At 42.4% G+C, this 17,860-nt stretch overlaps 1 protein-coding gene across 1 annotated transcript; it reads right to left on the bottom strand.

The window, feature by feature from the left end:
* Positions 1–3,958: 3,958 nt before the first annotated feature.
* On the bottom strand, positions 3,959–7,344 carry LOC124670329 (lecithin-cholesterol acyltransferase-like 1). Its single transcript, XM_047206844.1, has 2 exons — positions 6,932–7,344; positions 3,959–4,986 (listed from the first exon to the last, which is right to left on the bottom strand). Exons 1-2 carry the CDS (start codon positions 7,342–7,344, stop codon positions 4,089–4,091), a joined length of 1,311 nt encoding a protein of 436 aa, XP_047062800.1. The 3' UTR covers positions 3,959–4,088.
* Between the last annotated feature and the right edge of the window lie 10,516 nt (positions 7,345–17,860).

The raw sequence follows: 17,860 nt of genomic DNA, 5'->3' as shown, positions 1-17,860 counted from the left end.
ACTGCTCAGGCGGCGATTTGGGGATCTGACTTTGCCTTTTCAGATGGAGGTCGCGGGTTACCGTTTGGAAGGGTGACTAGGTCGACGTTGTCAGCGTTTTTTATGATAGAGACCGATGCGAGGCCATCGGTTCTTTTTTGAAGGTTGTGTGACTTTGACTATCGGCAAAACCATTGACTGGGAACGCTTCTTCATTCACAAAGAAGGGTTTTTTATGAAGAGCCGATTGCTCAAAAAGAGCCGATTGCTCACGTAACTACTGATGCTATGTCACTAATCCTCGCTGCCCTCGTCGTTGACACGGAGGCGCTTCGCCGGCGGGTATCCAGTGGAGGAGGAGTCATTCGGCGCAGCTTAATAAGGAGAAGCCTAATGGGGGATTTAAGACCATTGAGGTATCCAAGGAAATGGTGCTAGATTATCAAGTTTTGCAAAAGCAAGGAGCAAGACGTCATGGTAAAGGGTACTACAACGGTTCTGCCACGACATGACCCGATGAAAGGAGCATAATGATTTTGGAACTGTCATTTCCAAAACCAGGGGGCATGTGTTATCACCGGATTTTGGCTAAATCGGGAGGTGGGCCGCGATCAAGATGGGCTTGGAAGATTACACATTGAAGATCTATGAAGCGGCCTTGCACGGAGAATTTGGGCTAGGTTGCCCGTGTATCTTTAATTATAGTAGATTGTATCTAGATTAAAAGTTAGAGTTTATCTCGTGCACGGTTTAGTGCACGCCCACATTAGAAAGTCCGCTGGACTATAAATATGTACCTAGGGTTTATGGAATAAACAACAACCAACATTCAACCACAAACAAATCTCGGCGCATCGCCAACTCCTTCGTCTCGAGGGTTTCTACCGGTAAGCATCATGCTGCCTAGATCGCATCTTGCGATCTAGGCAGCCTAAGCCTGCCCCGTTGTTCATGCGTTGCTCGTGCTTGAAGCCTTTTTGATGGCGAGCAACGTAGTTATCTTAGACATGTTAGGGTTAGCATTGTTCTTCATGCTGCATGCTCTCGTAGTGCAACCCTTGCATGTCTAGCCGCCCTTACGCCTATCTTAGGCGTAGGGGCGGCACCCCGCTTGATCATAGTTTAGTAGATCTGATCCGTTACGATTGCTCCTTGTTCTACAAGGATTAGTTTAATATCTGCAATAGTTAGGCCTTACAAGGGGTCGGAGGATCCAGCGGCGTGTAGGGTGGCGTTTGCTAGTCCTAGAACGGATGTTCCGGGGATCAACCTCGTGTTGGTTTTTAGGCCCTATCTAGGATCGGCTTACGGTCACCGTGCGCGAGCGCGAGGCCCGATCGTGAGTAGGATGATCCGATTACGCGGTGAAAACCCCAGATCGTCGTAGATCTAATCAGCTTTACCTTGATCAAGCAGGACCACCATATATTCGGACACCTCGTCTGAATCATGGGTGGATCGGCTCTTTGAGCCGATTCACAGGATAACCTGAGAGCCGATCGAGGCTCGTATTTAATGTTTACGTGTGTGCCCTGCAGGAAACTAAGCGAGGCATCATTCACACCTTCCCGACCAGGTATAGGTCGGGTGGCACGCCCTTGTGATAAACATCGGTGCGTGCGACCAGGAGGCTTTGCGGGCCGTCGCTCAGAGGGACTAGGGCCAGCCGCAGCCCTAGTTGTTCCCGGCTCTACGGTGTTGCCCGTCTCTGCCCGCCAGTGGGTTTCTGACGTCAACAGACCCCTCCCGAGAAAATGTTCATATGTATTCATATATGTCCTTAAGATGCATAATTTTTTTGTTCTTCCAAAGAGCATTGTTTATATCATAAAACATAGACCTAGATGAATGACCCCTAATACCACCTGAAGTTGACCAACATTTTATCCGTTGGTGCTTAAACCAAGTTCAATAGAAACAAGAGATTTTGCTTCGATACCAAACTAGAGGGGTGATACGTCCAAATTGCATCACCATTTTATATCATAACTTACTGTTATTTACTGATATATTTCATATTTAGAGATGATACTTATGTTATTTCATCTATTTTGCATGTTTGATGATTATTGGAGAATTAACCGTCGGAGTCAATATTCTGCTGAAAAAAGGACCGTCAAGACACCATATTTCTGGTGATCAGCAATTCCCGGAAAATACCCAGAAGTTCCTCTCTTGTCAGATGCCGGAGGAAGCCAGAAGGGGGGCCTGAGGAGGGCCAGGAGGGTCCCACACCACCCCTAGGTGCGGGCTAATGTCTACGCACGCTTCTATTCTTGTAAACTGTGTTGGGCCTCCAAGTGCAGAGGTTTGTAGAACATCAGCAAATTTCCCTTAAGTGGATCACCGAAGGTTTATCGAACTCAGGGAGGTAGAGGTCAAAGATATCCCTCTCAAGCAACCCTGCAATTACGAGACAAGAAGTCTCTTGTGTCCCCAACATACCCAATACACATGTCAGGTGTATAGGTGCACTAGTTCGGCGAAGAGATAGTAAAATGCAAGTGATATGGATGAATATGAGTGGTAATAACAATCTGAAATAAATATGGCAGCAAGTAAACATGCAGTAATACAGTAAATAAGGGGTGATTCGATGTTTGGAAACAAGGCCTAGGGATCATACTTTCACTAGTGGTCACTCTCAACAATGATATCATAAAGAAATATAAATATAAGCACTTCAATATGCTACTCTGAACTACTCTCTGGTTGGATAACCAACACTAATTTATTGCGTAGGGCTGCAAAAGCAAACCTTAAAGATGTATTCCCAAGTACTAATGAACACCCCACGCTGTCACTTTGAGCATTCATAGGAGGTACTACCATAATTTCATAGAGACATCCAACTCAAATCATAATTTAGTGAACAAGTATTCTGTGAAATATAGCCTAAAAGACCCACACGATGCACACACTATCACCTTTACACATGTGGGACAAGGAGTCTCCGGAGATCACATGAGTAAAATCCACTTGAATAGCATAACGACATCTAGATTACAAAGCTCATGATCACATAAAGATCACACCATGGGAGAGAGATATAAACCACATAGCTACCGGTAGACCCCTCAGCCTCAGGGGGGACTACTCAATCCTCATCGTAGGAGTCAGCAACGGCGATGGAGATGGCGGTGGAGTCGATGGAGATCGCTTCGGGGGAAATTCCCCGTCCCGGCAGCGTGTCGGAACAGAGACTTCTGTCCCCCGGATCTTGTCTGCGATGACGACGGAGCTACGGAACTTTTCGTGGATGGAGGCTGATTTTTTAGGGTTTTGCGTCGGGAGCTTTACATAGGCGGAGGAGATAGGTCGGTGGGGTGCCCGAGAGCCCACACCATGCCTAGGCGCGGCCCAGGCCGGAGTGGTCTGGGCACCCTGTGGCACTTCCTCGACATGGTATCTTGATTCGATGAAAAATATCTTTAACGTATTTGTACCATTCATGTACTTTTGAAATATTTTTGTGGCTGTCTCTCAACATGGGCGGACGCGGTAACGTGTGCTTTCATGGTCTACTTGGTAGAGGTGAGAGGTAGACATGGAGAGACTAATGTGTCGCCCATACTTCTTCATGCGTGCTGCGGTTCGCCAGCTCGGAGCAGCATTTTTGCGTCAATCAGTTTTGTACTTTCTTGGCTTGGTTTCACAGAGGTTACCTTGTGTGGGTGTGCTCTAAGGAGCCTGTGGGTCATGGTGAAACAGCCAGCTAGCCCCGCAACCAGCCTCGCCCTTTTTCCGCAAGCCTAGCTTTAAAGGTCCGTGTGCTACTAATCCCTATGGCACATTCCTTTGAACTCCCAGGCTACCGAGGGGAGAAATGTGCTGCCACACCGGCCTTGGCTAGTTTTATTTATTAGGTGATGTATATTCAAATAAATAGTGTGTTTTGCTGTTTATGTGTACTTCTAAATGCTAAAACATTTGGTGAACATATAAATACAAATTAAATAATGCACAAAAGGTATTCTTAGATAACCGTTAAATTAAAATAGTACATTTGATAAATAGCAGCATTACAACTACAACCATTGAGATTTTGCATACAACAATCACTCGAATCTTTTACTCTTGATGACTACTCATGTATATCACGTGAATCTTCAAGAATTGGCTTCTAAAACTTCATCGAGAACAATCTTCAGCGAATGGTCCTGAATAGTAATGTCACCATGCGCAACATTTGGAATCTTGATGAATTTAAAGAGTATGTTCTCCAACTCATGTTGCCTTTCCAGTTCCTTGGTGAATGCTAACACACTAATAAAATTGACGACCCCATCTCCATCACCATACACAAGTTCCGGGGAGACATCGAAGTTTCCGTCCCAGAATACCATTTGCTTCGTTGTTTCAATGCCAAAACCGCTGAGTACTGTTGTCGGAACCATTGGCGCCTCAACTCTCATATCCGTAAGAGGAGGCAATTTAGTCAAGGGAGACACACCTTTGATACTGAAACCTAGTGCTGCAAGAAAATCTGGATAGTCATACGCCGAGTAGTTTCTATGTTTGGTGATTATGAGTGGCTCGTGGCCAAACACCATTGGGGATGGCAGAGATAGGAGGGAACTTGCGAAAGACCACCACATTGGCCGCAAAGCAAGGTTTGGAACATTCGGGAAAGGAAATACCCTCGGTCCGGAAACGAGGTTCGCGACTACATCCATGAAGCCTGTATGTGGTGTTGGCGAGAGTAGAACCAGGTGCTTGATGAATTTTTTCCTCCATTGAAGGGGAGTCGAATTCACAAAGTCAAGTATGAGCCTGCTAGCAAAGCTATGCCCGATGAAGATAACCGGCTTGTTCCCATTTTTTTCACTTGCGTTCTGCACTAAATCCTTGACACGAGCAAAATATTCAGAGTACACCTGTGAATATTTGTCAGGCCGTGGTGGAGCATGTCGTATGTCATAAGGAGCTCCGAAAAGGTTATCTCCGTCTCGATATCCAAGTGCTTCCAGTTCATTGCGCAGCCTTACGTTACAACAAAATGGGCAGCTGGAGAGAATTTTAATCAATGTTAAAGCTTAGAAGTACACACAGGGGAGCAGAACTAGTGCCACTGACTCTAAACAAAAGTAGGAAATAAAGTATGATAGTGACTACATAAAGAAATTTACCATCACGTCCTATTAAGGCCTTATAACATATTAGCGTAATACCCATGCGTTGCATCAGATTGATAATGAAAGATGGCTCTCTCCAAAATAGAATAAATGAAATATAATTACAATGTCTATGATGCGTGGCCGCATGATCCTCATTTTTCTTTAAAATACGTAGTACGTCGCAGTCTCATACAATGTGTATTATTTTTTCTCACCGCTGAGATGGCTCTGATGTTTAATAGATCAATCCGATTTGATCAATTGACCGATCATATTCGCATGTGTTGGACGTCGACCGATCTGATTCACATGTTTGAACAACCGATCGAAATAATTTATAGTATTTATTGAATGGTATATCGTAAAAGGTGCCCATGTTAGACCATTTTTTTACGAAAGACGGTACAATGTAAACGCTCATAAATAAGTACATATACTCACTTCTATGAACACATAAACGCACATCCTACCTCTATGAACACCTTCGAGATACTGAGTCTGAGAAACTGATTCTGTGAGTCGTAAGATTGACGATGAAAATGTCACCCCCCCCCCCCCACTGAAAAAATGTTTCCCCTTTTTAATGAAACACCTACGCATGAAACATGATTTTTTTTGCCATGATGCACTGCGCTCCTAACCATGTGGTTTGCACATATGAAAGTTTTGTGTTTGAAGAATTTTTAGTTGCATAAGTCTTGAGATGTGTAAATGCTACAAATTTTAAAGGAAAAAAACATGCACGTGGAAAAATTAAGAAAAAAAAAATAGAGTCATATAGATTGTCAGATCGGCTAGCTATGTATGTTTGGGAATGAAAAAAAAGTTAGGAAATTTAAAGTACCATGCCAAGAGAAGCATAATCGATGGATCTCTTTTGGCATACGGTTTTCCTTTTTTGCCGATCGTGCCGATCTAACCGGAATTGCTGGACACGCTAGCTAACTGATCTATGTTTATTTTACCGATTGGAATTAGAAAAGAAATGTTGATTTGCTACCTAGAGCTACGGATTGAATTTTGAACGTAGCCTAACCAATCCGATTAGAACTCCCTCGTGGAGCTGGTCACGCTGACCTTATTTTTTTCACGTTCGGGATGTGATGTGTACTGGTTTGACGTACCGTCACCAACCGTTCAGGATGTGATGTGTACTGGTTTTACGTACCATCACCAACCATCGCGACCTATTTCAATTTAATAGTAAAGATATACCGACAACTCTAACCATAACAAGTATAATGTAGATAATTGTAATACAAACAGTTCAAGTCTATTCCCTAGCAAAACCGGTATACCTATTACTGCAAAAAGGATATAATTTCTCTCAAAGATCAAACTATGTAAACTTTTACCAAGTTTTTAGAAGAAAAAATTATCATCTACAATACAAAATCATTATTGTATAGTTTCGTATGATACATGTAATATTTTACTTTTTTGATAATTTCTCTAGAACTTAATGAAAGTTTGCATGGTTTGATTTTTGAAAAAAAGTTATATGCCTTGGTATCACAAACGGAGGGAGCATTAGCTTAGAGCTTATAGCTCGCTCCTAAGCAAGTAGGAGAAATATAAGTTCATATGAGGGCATGAATGATTTAGAGATAGAAGAGAAACAAGATGTCTCAATGAGATGACAGAGCAAAAGTCAAAAGTGCGATCTCTTGTGCTGCGTCGATCGACATGGTGTCTCTAAACTAGCATGGCATGCAGAGGGAACAACAACGCCACTGGCACAGATGCTAAAACCGTGTTCAGCCTATGTAGAGATGAACAAAAACCAATGACTTTTCAATGTTAAATAAGACAGTTCCTAGATGTTGGAAACTTACGTCTCGTCCTTGTAGGAGAATCCATATGCGGAGCCGAAGTAAGGTACGCGAGTCTCGACGCCATGCTGGTTCCCGTAGCCGTTGATGACAGGGTCAAAAACAAGGCTCATCTGCTCCTCGAAGCATCGCATGTAGTGGTGGTTGAGCAGGTCCCCTGTGCCATTCCATAGCGGGAACCATCCTTTCCCCTTGAGCGCACCGCAGCGCGGTAGCGACGGAGTGTAGGCGTCGGTGAGCCGCGCCTCCAGGTTGGGGCAGCCGAAGCCACCTTGCAAAATTATGGGGTGGTAGACTTGGAGCTGCTGATCAACTCCGCGGTCACTCGGCTCCGCACCCAGGTAATCGCGGAGGGAAGGTGGTAGGAGGAGGAGCAGCAGCTGTAGCAGCCCAAGGAAGACTGTGTTCATGGCCATTGTTGTGATACTGCTGTCGCTAGCTACAAGCGGCTAGTTTTATAGTGTTGGCCTTGGGAGTCTTCTTTTCTTTTGGAACACATGATTCTATTACTACTTAACTGGACCAGCAGAAACGCCGGTCACTGACAGACGTCATTTGGCAGCGAGTCCGGCCATAGTTTAACGTCCTGCAGGCTCGTACCATATTCAGCAAGGAAATGAGCTAAAATATTAGAGTATCTCCAACAGGGCGTAAATCAAACGTTTAAAGTGGCGCCCACGTCCGTTTGCGTTGATCCACAGCATGAAAATGATCTTTTTTTTACCGTGCGTCTCTCTGTCCTCAGTGACCCGACGCATAATATTTTTATTTATTTTTTCCTTTCGTTTTATTTAAACATAGATAGATACATTACACAAACTACTACATAGTTAGAAACATGGTTTAAAAATTGTAAAATAAGAAAACCTACCTAGTTTTGGTCTCGCGGGTTTTGTGTTTTCGCTACGAAGAAAGAACACTCTCGGGCACTTATTCATGCAAACTAGAAAATCCAGCTGGGTTCTGTGTGCCTTATGTTCTTCGATATGAGGACATGGGCATAGCCCAGTGGTTGGGATCGCAGTGGCGCACCCCAACGACCAGAGTTTGAATCCTGTCAGGAACGAATTTCTAGAATTCTCACGCTGAGATCCCGCTTCTACTATATCATTTAGTGTCTAGTTCCTCCTATCACTAATTCATTTTTTTTATGTTCTTGGATACGCAGAAAGAACATACAGAAACATACACTAGTGGCTTCAATTGACCGGTGGTCATCTTTGCTGCAAAGAAAGAACATTCTAACAATACTAGTTGTCGGTGTCCTCATGATACGTCTCCGACGTATCGATAATTTCTTATGTTCTATGCCATATTATTGATGATACCTACATGTTTTATGCACACTTTATGTCATATTTGTGCATTTTCTGGAACTAACCTATTAACAAGATGCCGAAGTGCCAGTTCCTGTTTTCTCGCTGTTTTTGGTTTCAGAAATCCTAGTAACGAAATATTCTCGGAATTGGACGAAACGAAGACCCAGGGGCCTATTTTTCCACGGAGCTTCCAGAAGACCGAAGAACATACGAAGTGGGGCCTCGAGGTGGCGACACCACAAGGCGGCGCAGCCAAGGGGGGGCCCGCGCCGCCCTATGGTGTGGCCCCCTCGTCAGGCCCCCGACTCTGCCCTTCCGCCTACTTAAAGCCTCCGTCGCGAAACCTCCGATGCGAAAAACCACGATACGGAAAACCTTACCGAGACGCCGCCGCCGCCGATCCCATCTCGGGGGATTCCGGAGATCTCCTCCGGCACCCTCGCCGGAGAGGGGATTCATCTCCCGGAGGACTCTACACCGCCATGGTCGCCTCCGGAGTGATGAGTGAGTAGTTCACCCCTGGACTATGGGTCCATAGCAGTAGCTAGATGGTTGTCTTCTCCTCATTGTGCTTCATTGTTGGATCTTGTGAGCTGCCTAACATGATCAAGATCATCTATCCGTAATACTCTATGTTGTGTTTGTCGGGATCCGATGGATAGAGAATACCATGTCATGTTAATTATCAAGTTATTACATATGTGTTGTTTATGATCTTGCATGCTCTCCGTTACTAGTAGAGGCTCTGGCCAAGTTTTTACTTTTAACTCCAAGAGGGAGTATTTATGCTCGATAGTGGGTTCATGCCTCGCATTGACACCTGGGACAGTGACAGAAAGTTCTAAGGTTGTGTTGTGATGTTGCCACTAGGGATAAAACATTGGCGCTATGTCCGAGGATGTAGTTGTTGATTACATTACGCACCATACTTAATGCAATTGTCTATTGTTAGCAACTTAATACTGGAAGGGGTTCGGATGATAACCTGAAGGTGGACTTTTTAGGCATAGATGCAGTTGGATGGCGGTCTATGTACTTTGTCGTAATGCCCAATTAAATCTCACTATACTTATCATGTCATGTATGTGCATTGTTATGCCCTCTCTATTTGTCAATTACCCGACTGTAATTTGTTCACCCAACATGCTTTTATCTTATGGGAGAGACACCTCTAGTGAACTGTGGACCCCGGTCCATTCTTTTAATACTGAAATACAAATCTGCTGCAATACTTGTTTTTACTATTTTCTCTGCAAACAATCATCTTCCACACAATACGGTTAATCCTTTGTTACAGCAAGCCGGTGAGATTGACAACCTCACTGTTTCGTTGGGGCAAAGTACTTTGGTTGTGTTGTGCAGGTTCCACGTTGGCGCCGGAATCTCCGGTGTTGCGCCGCACTACATCCCGCCGCCATCAACCTTCAACGTGCTTCTTGGCTCCTCCTGGTTCGATAAACCTTGGTTTCTTTCTGAGGGAAAACTTGCTGCTGTGCGCATCATACCTTCCTCTTGGGGTTGCCCAACGAACGTGTGAAATACACGCCATCAAGCATATTTTCTGGCGCCATTGCCGGGGAGATCAAGACACGCTGCAAGGGGAGTCTCCACTTCTCAATCTCTTTACTTTGTTTTTGTCTTGCTTTATTTTATTTACTACTTTGTTTGCTGCATTATATCAAAACACAAAAAAATTAGTTGCTAGCTTTACTTTATTTACTGTCTTGTTTGCTATATCAAAAACACAAAAAAATTAGTTTACTTGCATTTACTTTACTCATCATGTTTCCTTTTAATTTTACCACAAAGAACATACCGGTAGGACAAGGGTCTATAATTGGGAGGAACAATATAGAAGAATTTTTCACCCATGTTAGTACTGTTGAAGATTTTGAAGATAGACACTTGGTAGAACTTGCTCATACTTATGAAATTGCTGCTGCTGCTTTAGTTCGCCTGTTGGAAACTAAATTTGTTAATCTTAATCCTATAATCCAACACATGTTTCTTACACTTGGTGATTTGGAAGAGGGGGAAAAGAAAGATTTTGTTTTAGAAACCCTTCTTAGAGAATTTGGAGGTCTAGCAAGAGAGGCTAGAAAGGTCTTCGCTAAATTTAATATGCTTGGTTCTCATACTAATTTTGTTGATCTCCTTGAAAAAATGGATATGGATAGGATAAGGTACACTAATAATGCTAATGATGGTGGGGAGATCAAAGCACCAATACCATGTAAACTCCTAGCTATGAATGATTCACTAGAACATAACTATGCTTGGCTTGTTCCTGAAAATTTGTTCGATGAGAGTAGCAAGCCCAAGACTAATGAAAGGGGAGACGCTGAAACTTATGTATCCAATATACTATGCATGGTTGAGAAAACTCCAAACCCCGCTGTAGGTGCACCACCCTTTGATAACACTTGAGTTACACTTTCTGCGCCTAGCTGAAAGGCGTTAAAGAAAAGCGCTTATGGGAGACAACCCATGTTTTTACTCCAGTATTTTTGTTTTATATTTGTGTCTTGGAAGTTGTTTACTACTGTAGCAACCTCTCCTTATCTTAGTTTTATGTTTTGTTGTGCCAAGTAAAGTCTTTGATAGAAAAGTAAGTACTAGATTTGGATTACTGCGCAGTTCCAGATTTCTTTGCTGTCACGAATCTGGGTCTATCTCCCTGTAGGTAGCTCAGAAAATTAAGCCAATTTACGAGCATGATCCTCAGATATGTACGCAACTTTCATTCAATTTGAGAATTTTCGTTTGAGCAAGTCTGGTGGCCTAATAAAATCCATCTTTACGGACTGTTCTGTTTTGACAGATTCTGTCTTTTATTTCGCATTGCCTCTTTTGCTATGTTGGATGAATTTCTTTGATCCATTAATGTCCAGTAGCTTTATGCAATGTCCAGAAGTGTTAAGAATGATTGTGTCACCTCTGAACATGTGAATTTTTATTATGCACTAACCCTCTAATGAGTTGTTTCGAGTTTGGTGTGGAGGAAGTTTTCAAGGATCAAGAGAGGAGTATGATGCAATATGATCAAGGAGAGTGAAAGCTCTAAGCTTGGGGATGCCCCGGTGGTTCACCCCTGCATATTCTAAGAAGACTCAAGCGTCTAAGCTTGGGGATGCCAAGGCATCCCCTTCTTCATCGACAACATTATCAGGTTCCTCCCCTGAAACTATATTTTTATTCCGTCACATCTTATGCACTTTGCTTGGAGCGTCGGTTTGTTTTTGTTTTTTGTTTTGTTTGAATAAAATGGATCCTAGCATTCACTTTATGGGAGAGAGACACGCTCCGCTGTAGCATATGGACAAATATGTCCTTAGGCTCTACTCATAGTATTCATGGCGAAGTTTCTTCTTCGTTAAATTGTTATATGATTGGAATTGGAAAATGCTACATGTAGTAACTCTAAAATGTCTTGGATAATTTGATACTTGGCAATTGTTGTGCTCATGTTTAAGCTCTTGCATCATATACTTTGCACCCATTAATGAAGAAATACTTAGAGCTTGTTAATTTGGTTTGCATATTTGGTTTCTCTAGAGTCTAGATAACATCTAGTATAGTTTTGAACAACAAGGAAGACGGTATGGAGTCTTATAATGTTTACCATATGTCTTTTATGTGAGTTTTGCTGTACCGTTCATCCTTGTGTTTGTTTCAAATAACATTGCTAGCCTAAACCTTGTATCGAGAGGGAATACTTCTCATGCATCCAAAATACTTGAGCCAACCACTATGCCAATTGTGTCCACCATACCTACCTACTACATGGTATTTATCCATCATTCCAAAGTAAATTGCTTGAGTGCTACCTTTAAAATTCCATCATTCACCTTTGCAATATATAGCTCATGGGACAAATAGCTTAAAAACTATTGTGGTATTGAATATGTACTTATGCACTTTATCTCTTATTAAGTTGCTTGTTGTGCGATAACCATGTTTCGGGGACGCCATCAACTATTCTTTGTTGAATATCATGTGAGTTGCTATGCATGTCCGTCTTGTCCGAAGTAAGAGAGATCTACCACCTTCATGGTTGGAGCATGCATATTGTTAGAGAAGAACTTTGGGCCGCTAACTAAAGCCATGATTCATGGTGGAAGTTTCAGTCTTGGACATATATCCTCAATCTCATATGAGAATAATAATTGTTGCCACATGCTTATGCATTAAAGAGGAGTCCATTATTTGTTGTCCATGTTGTCCCGGTATGGATGTCTAAGTTGAGAATAATCAAAAGCGAGAAATCCAAAATGCGAGCTTTCTCCTTAGACCTTTGTACAGGCGGCATGGAGGTACCCCATTGTGACACTTGGTTAAAACATGTGCATTGCAAAGATCCGGTAGTCCAAGCTAATTAGGACAAGGTGCGGGCACTATTAGTATACTATGCATGAGGCTTGCAACTTGTAAGATATAATGTACATAACTCATATGCTTTATTACTACCGTTGACAAAATTGTTTCATGTTTTCAAAATAAAAGCTCTAGCACAAATATAGCAATCGATGCTTTCCTCTTTGAAGGACCATTCTTTTTACTTTTATGTTGAGTCAGTTCACCTATCTCTCTCCACCTCAAGAAGCAAACACTTGTGTGAACTGTGCATTGATTCCTACATACTTGCATATTGTACTTGTTATATTACTCTATGTTGACTATTATCCATGAGATATACATGTTACAAGTTGAAAGCAACCGCTGAAACTTAATCTTCCTTTGTGTTGCTTCAATGCCTTTACTTTGATTTATTGCTTTATGAGTTAACTCTTATGCAAGACTTATTAATACTTGTCTTGAAGTACTATTCATGAAAAGTCTTTGCTTTATGATTCACTTGTTTACTCATGTCATTACCATTGTTTTGATCGCTGCATTCACTACATATGTTTACAAATAGTATGATCAAGGTTATGATGGCATATCACTTCAGAAATTATCTTTGTTATCGTTTTAACTGCTCGGGACGAGCAGAACTAAGCTTGGGGATGCTTGATACGTCTCCGACGTATCGATAATTTCTTATGTTCTATGCCATATTATTGATGATACCTACATGTTTTATGCACACTTTATGTCATATTTGTGCATTTTCCGGAACTAACCTATTAACAAGATGCCGAAGTGCCGCTTCTGTTTTCTGCTGTTTTTGGTTTAGAAATCCTAGTAACGAAATATTCTCGGAATTGGACGAAACGAAGACCCAGGGGCCTATTTTTCCACGGAGCTTCCAGAAGACCGAAGAACATACGAAGTGGGGCCACGAGGTGGCGACACCACAAGGCGGCGCGGCCAAGGGGGCCCGCGCCGCCCTATGGTGTGGCCCCTCGTCGGGCCCCCGACTCGCCCTTCCGCCTACTTAAAGCCTCCGTCGCGAAACCCCCGATGCGAAAAACCACGATACGGAAAACCTTACTGAGACGCCGCCGCCGCCGATCCCATCTCGGTGGATTCCGGAGATCTCCTCCGGCACCCTGCCGGAGAGGGGATTCATCTCCCGGAGGACTCTACACCGCCATGGTCGCCTCCGGAGTGATGAGTGAGTAGTTCACCCCTGGACTATGGGTCCATAGCAGTAGCTAGATGGTTGTCTTCTCCTCATTGTGCTTCATTGTTGGATCTTGTGAGCTGCCTAATGATACGTCCAATTTGCATCACTATTTTATATCATAATTTGCTGTTATTCATTGATATATTTCATATTGGGACACAATACTTATGTTATTTCATCTATTTTGCATGTTTCATGATTATTTGGAGATCGAGCACTCGGAGCCGGGATTCTCGCTGGAAAAAGCACCGTCGAGATGCGATATTTCGGAAGATCAACTCGTGGAAGGAAGTTTTACGAGAAAATCCTATTTTTCCGGATGACGGAGGAAGCCGAAGGGGGAGCCAGCTGGACCCAGGGTGGGCCCACACCATAGGGTGGCGCGGCCCATGGCTCGGCTGCGCCACCATGTGGTGTGGGGCCCCTCGGCCTATTTCGCCTCCTTTTCTTCGCGAAACCCTTCGTCCCGAAGACCTAAGCCACAGAGGAATCCTCACGAAGGGTTACAGCCCGCCTCGCGGGGCGGAGAACACCGAGAGAAAAGAGCTCTCCGGCGGGCAGGAATCCGCCGGGGAAATTCCCTCCCGGAGGGGGAAATCGACGCCATCGTCACCGTCATCGAGCTGGACATCATCTCCATCACCATCATCATCATCTTCACCATCATCATCGCCATCTCCACCGCTGGACATCGTCACCGCTGTAGCAATTTGGGTTTGATCTTGATTGTTTGATAGGGGAAACTCTCCCGGTATCGATTTCTACTTGTTGTTGATGCTATTGAGTGAAACCATTGAACCAAGGTCTATGTTCAGATTGTTATTCATCATCATATCACCTCTGATCATGTTCCATATGATGTCTCGTGAGTAGTTCGTTTAGTTCTTGAGGACATGGGTGAAGTCTAATTGTTAGTAGTGAACTATGGTTGAGTAATATTCAATGTTATGATATTTAAGTTGTGGTGTTATTCTTCTAGTGGTGTCGTGTGAACGTCGACTACACGACACTTCACCATTTATGGGCCTAGGGGAATGCATCTTGTACTCGTTTGCCAATTGCGGGGTTGCCGGAGTGACGAAACCTGAGCCCCCGTTGGTATATCGATGCGGGAGGGATCGCAGGATCTCGCAGTTTAAGGTTGTGGTTAGATTTATCTTAATTACTTTCTTGTAGTTGCGGATGCTTGCAAGGGGTATAATCACAAGTATGTATTAGTCCTAGGAAGGGCGGTACATTAGCACAGGTTCACCCACACAACACTTATCAAAACAATGAAGATTAATCAGCTGTATGTAGCGAAAGCACTAGACTAAAATCCCGTGTGTCCTCGAGAACGTTTGGTCATTATAAGTAAACAAACCGGCTTGTCCTTTGTGCTAAAAAGGATTGGGCCACTCGCTGCAATTATTTCTCTCGCATTTTACTTACTCGTACTTTATTCATCCGTTACATCAAAACCCCCTGAATACTTGTCCGTGAGCATTTACGAGTGAATCCTTCATCAAAACTGCTCGTCAACACCTTCTCGCTCCTCGTTGGGATCGACATTCTTACTTATCGAAGATACTACGATACACCCCTATACTTGTGGGTCATCAAGACTATTTTCCGGCGCCGTTGCCGGGGAGTGAAGCGCTATTGGTAAGTGGAATTGGTAAGGAAAACCTTTACTCGTTTGTGCTGATTTTATTTCTGCCTGCTGCTATAAGTCATTATGGAGAGATCTTCTCTTCAATTTCTATTTGGGAAATCTACTACTACTGCAACGGTAGTGGATAAGGCGCCAGGTGAGGAAGTAATACCATATAAAATACCTACGAAAATTATTGAACATGTTATGGATAACCGCTATGAAGGGGATGGAACTGTCCATCCTGGTGATCATTTATTGTTTTTGCATGAATTATGCGGGTTATTCAAATGTGCAGGTATTGCTATGAATGAAGTTAGGAAGAAGCTATTCTCTATATCGCTGTCTGGTAAAGCGGCGCATTGGTATAAATTGCTGAAGAATGGTGATTCTCTTGATTGGGAGGACATTGTGCCTTTATTTTATTCCAAATTTTATCCTCCAAGTGAAATTCACAAAGATCGGAACCGCATATATAATTTCTGGCCTCATGATGGAGAGAGTATTGCCCAAGCTTGGGGGAGATTGAAGTCTTTAATGCTCAAATGCCCCATTCATGAGCTTCCTGGTAATATTATTATTGATAATTTCTATGCAAGACTTTCTTTTCAAGACAAGACCTTGCTGGATACTTCTTGTTCTCGCATCATTTACACGCAATAAAGAAGAGTTTAAAAGGGACCTTCTTGATCGGATCCAAGAAAATACTCGAAGGTTGGGAGAACGACAAAGATAGAGAATCGGGTATAATTTATGATTATAAATGCATTGAAGCTTTTATGGATACCGATACATTTCGTAATATTAGTGCTACATATGGTCTTGATTCTCAAGTTGCTGCAAACCTTTATAAAGCTTTTGCCTCTCATTATGAATTGCCTAAGAAGAATTTTGATAAGTATCATGAACCGTATAAAGATAAAATTGATTCATCTATTAATAAGTGTGTTGTAGTTGAAACTGCTGATCGTGTTATTCCCGAAGCTTATATTGAAAAAACTCCTTTTCCTGCTAAAATGAGGGAGTACTCGTTATAAATAGTGCGGTTCATAAAAGTGAAAAGAAATCTAGAGAACTCGAAGAACAAATAAAAGTTGAACCTCGTCGTTGCCATAGTTAAAGATCTTGTGACTGAAAATGTTGAGGATGGTCATATTATTTTCTCGTGAAGATGCTTCTAATATTGTTTCACATCCTAATAAACCCAAACAAGCTAGTGTTCCTATGCTATCTGTTAAAATTGGTGATCATTGCTATTATGGTTTATGTGATATTGGTGCAAGTGTTAGTGCTATACCTTATGAGCTTTACACGGAGATTATGCACGAAATTGATTCTTGTGAGCTTGAAGATATTGATGTGGTTATTCAGCTGGCTAATAGAGAAACTATTTCTCCAATTGGTATTGTTCGAGATGTGGAAGTTCTATGTGGTAAGATTAAATATCCCGCTGACTTTTTGGTACTTGGTTCTGCTGCTAGTGACTATTGTCCTATCATTTTTGGTAGACCTTTTCTAAATACCTGTGGAGCTATTATAGATTGCAAGAAAGAGAAAATTTTGACCAAATTTGCTGGTGAATCTTATGAGTTTAACTTCTCTAAATTTACTAAAACTCCTTATAAAGCTGATTTGCCTAGTAATGATTTTAAAATGGAGCAAAGTGTGCATCTATTGTTCTTGTTCCTAATAATCCTTTGCAGCAACATTTGGAGGATAGCGAGAGCGAAGTTTTTAGGAAAGAAAGAGAAGAGCTTGAGGAGATTTTTCTTCGCCAACCTATTCTCAAGCATGATTTACTGGTGGAAGACTTGGGTACAACACCGCCACCAAAGGAAGATCCTGTTTTTGATTTAAAGCCTTTGCTCGATAATCTTAAATATGCTCATATTGATGATAAGAAAATATATCCTGTTATTATTAGTTCTAAGCTTACGAGTTTGAAGAAGAAAGATTATTGCAAATATTGAAGAAACACCGAGGTGCTATTGGCTATACTCTTGATGACTTGAAGGGGATTTCTCCCTCTATTTGCCAACACGCCATTAATATGGAAGATGATGCAAAGCCTGTTGTTGAACCTCGGCGTCGTCTAATTCCCAAGATGAAGGATGTGGTAAGAAATGAGGTATTACGACTTCTTGAAGTCTGGTATTATATATCCTATTGCCGATAGTAGATGGGTTAGTCCTGTGCATTGCGTTCCTAAGAAAGGAGGAATGACTCGTTGTGCCTAATGATAATGATGAGCTCATACCTCAAAGAGTAGTTGTAGGGTATAGAATGTGCATTGATTATCGAAAAGTTAATAAAGTTACTAAGAAAGATCATTACCCTTTACCATTTATTGATCAAATGCTAGAAAGGTTATCTAAGAATACTCATTTTTGCTTTCTTGATGGTTATTCTGG

Source organism: Lolium rigidum, chromosome 1 (genome assembly GCF_022539505.1).
Source record: "Lolium rigidum isolate FL_2022 chromosome 1, APGP_CSIRO_Lrig_0.1, whole genome shotgun sequence".
NCBI classification, from domain to species: domain Eukaryota; kingdom Viridiplantae; phylum Streptophyta; class Magnoliopsida; order Poales; family Poaceae; genus Lolium; species Lolium rigidum.
The sequence above is the reverse complement of the archived record's forward strand: the minus strand, read 5'-3'. Positions and strand labels throughout refer to the sequence as shown.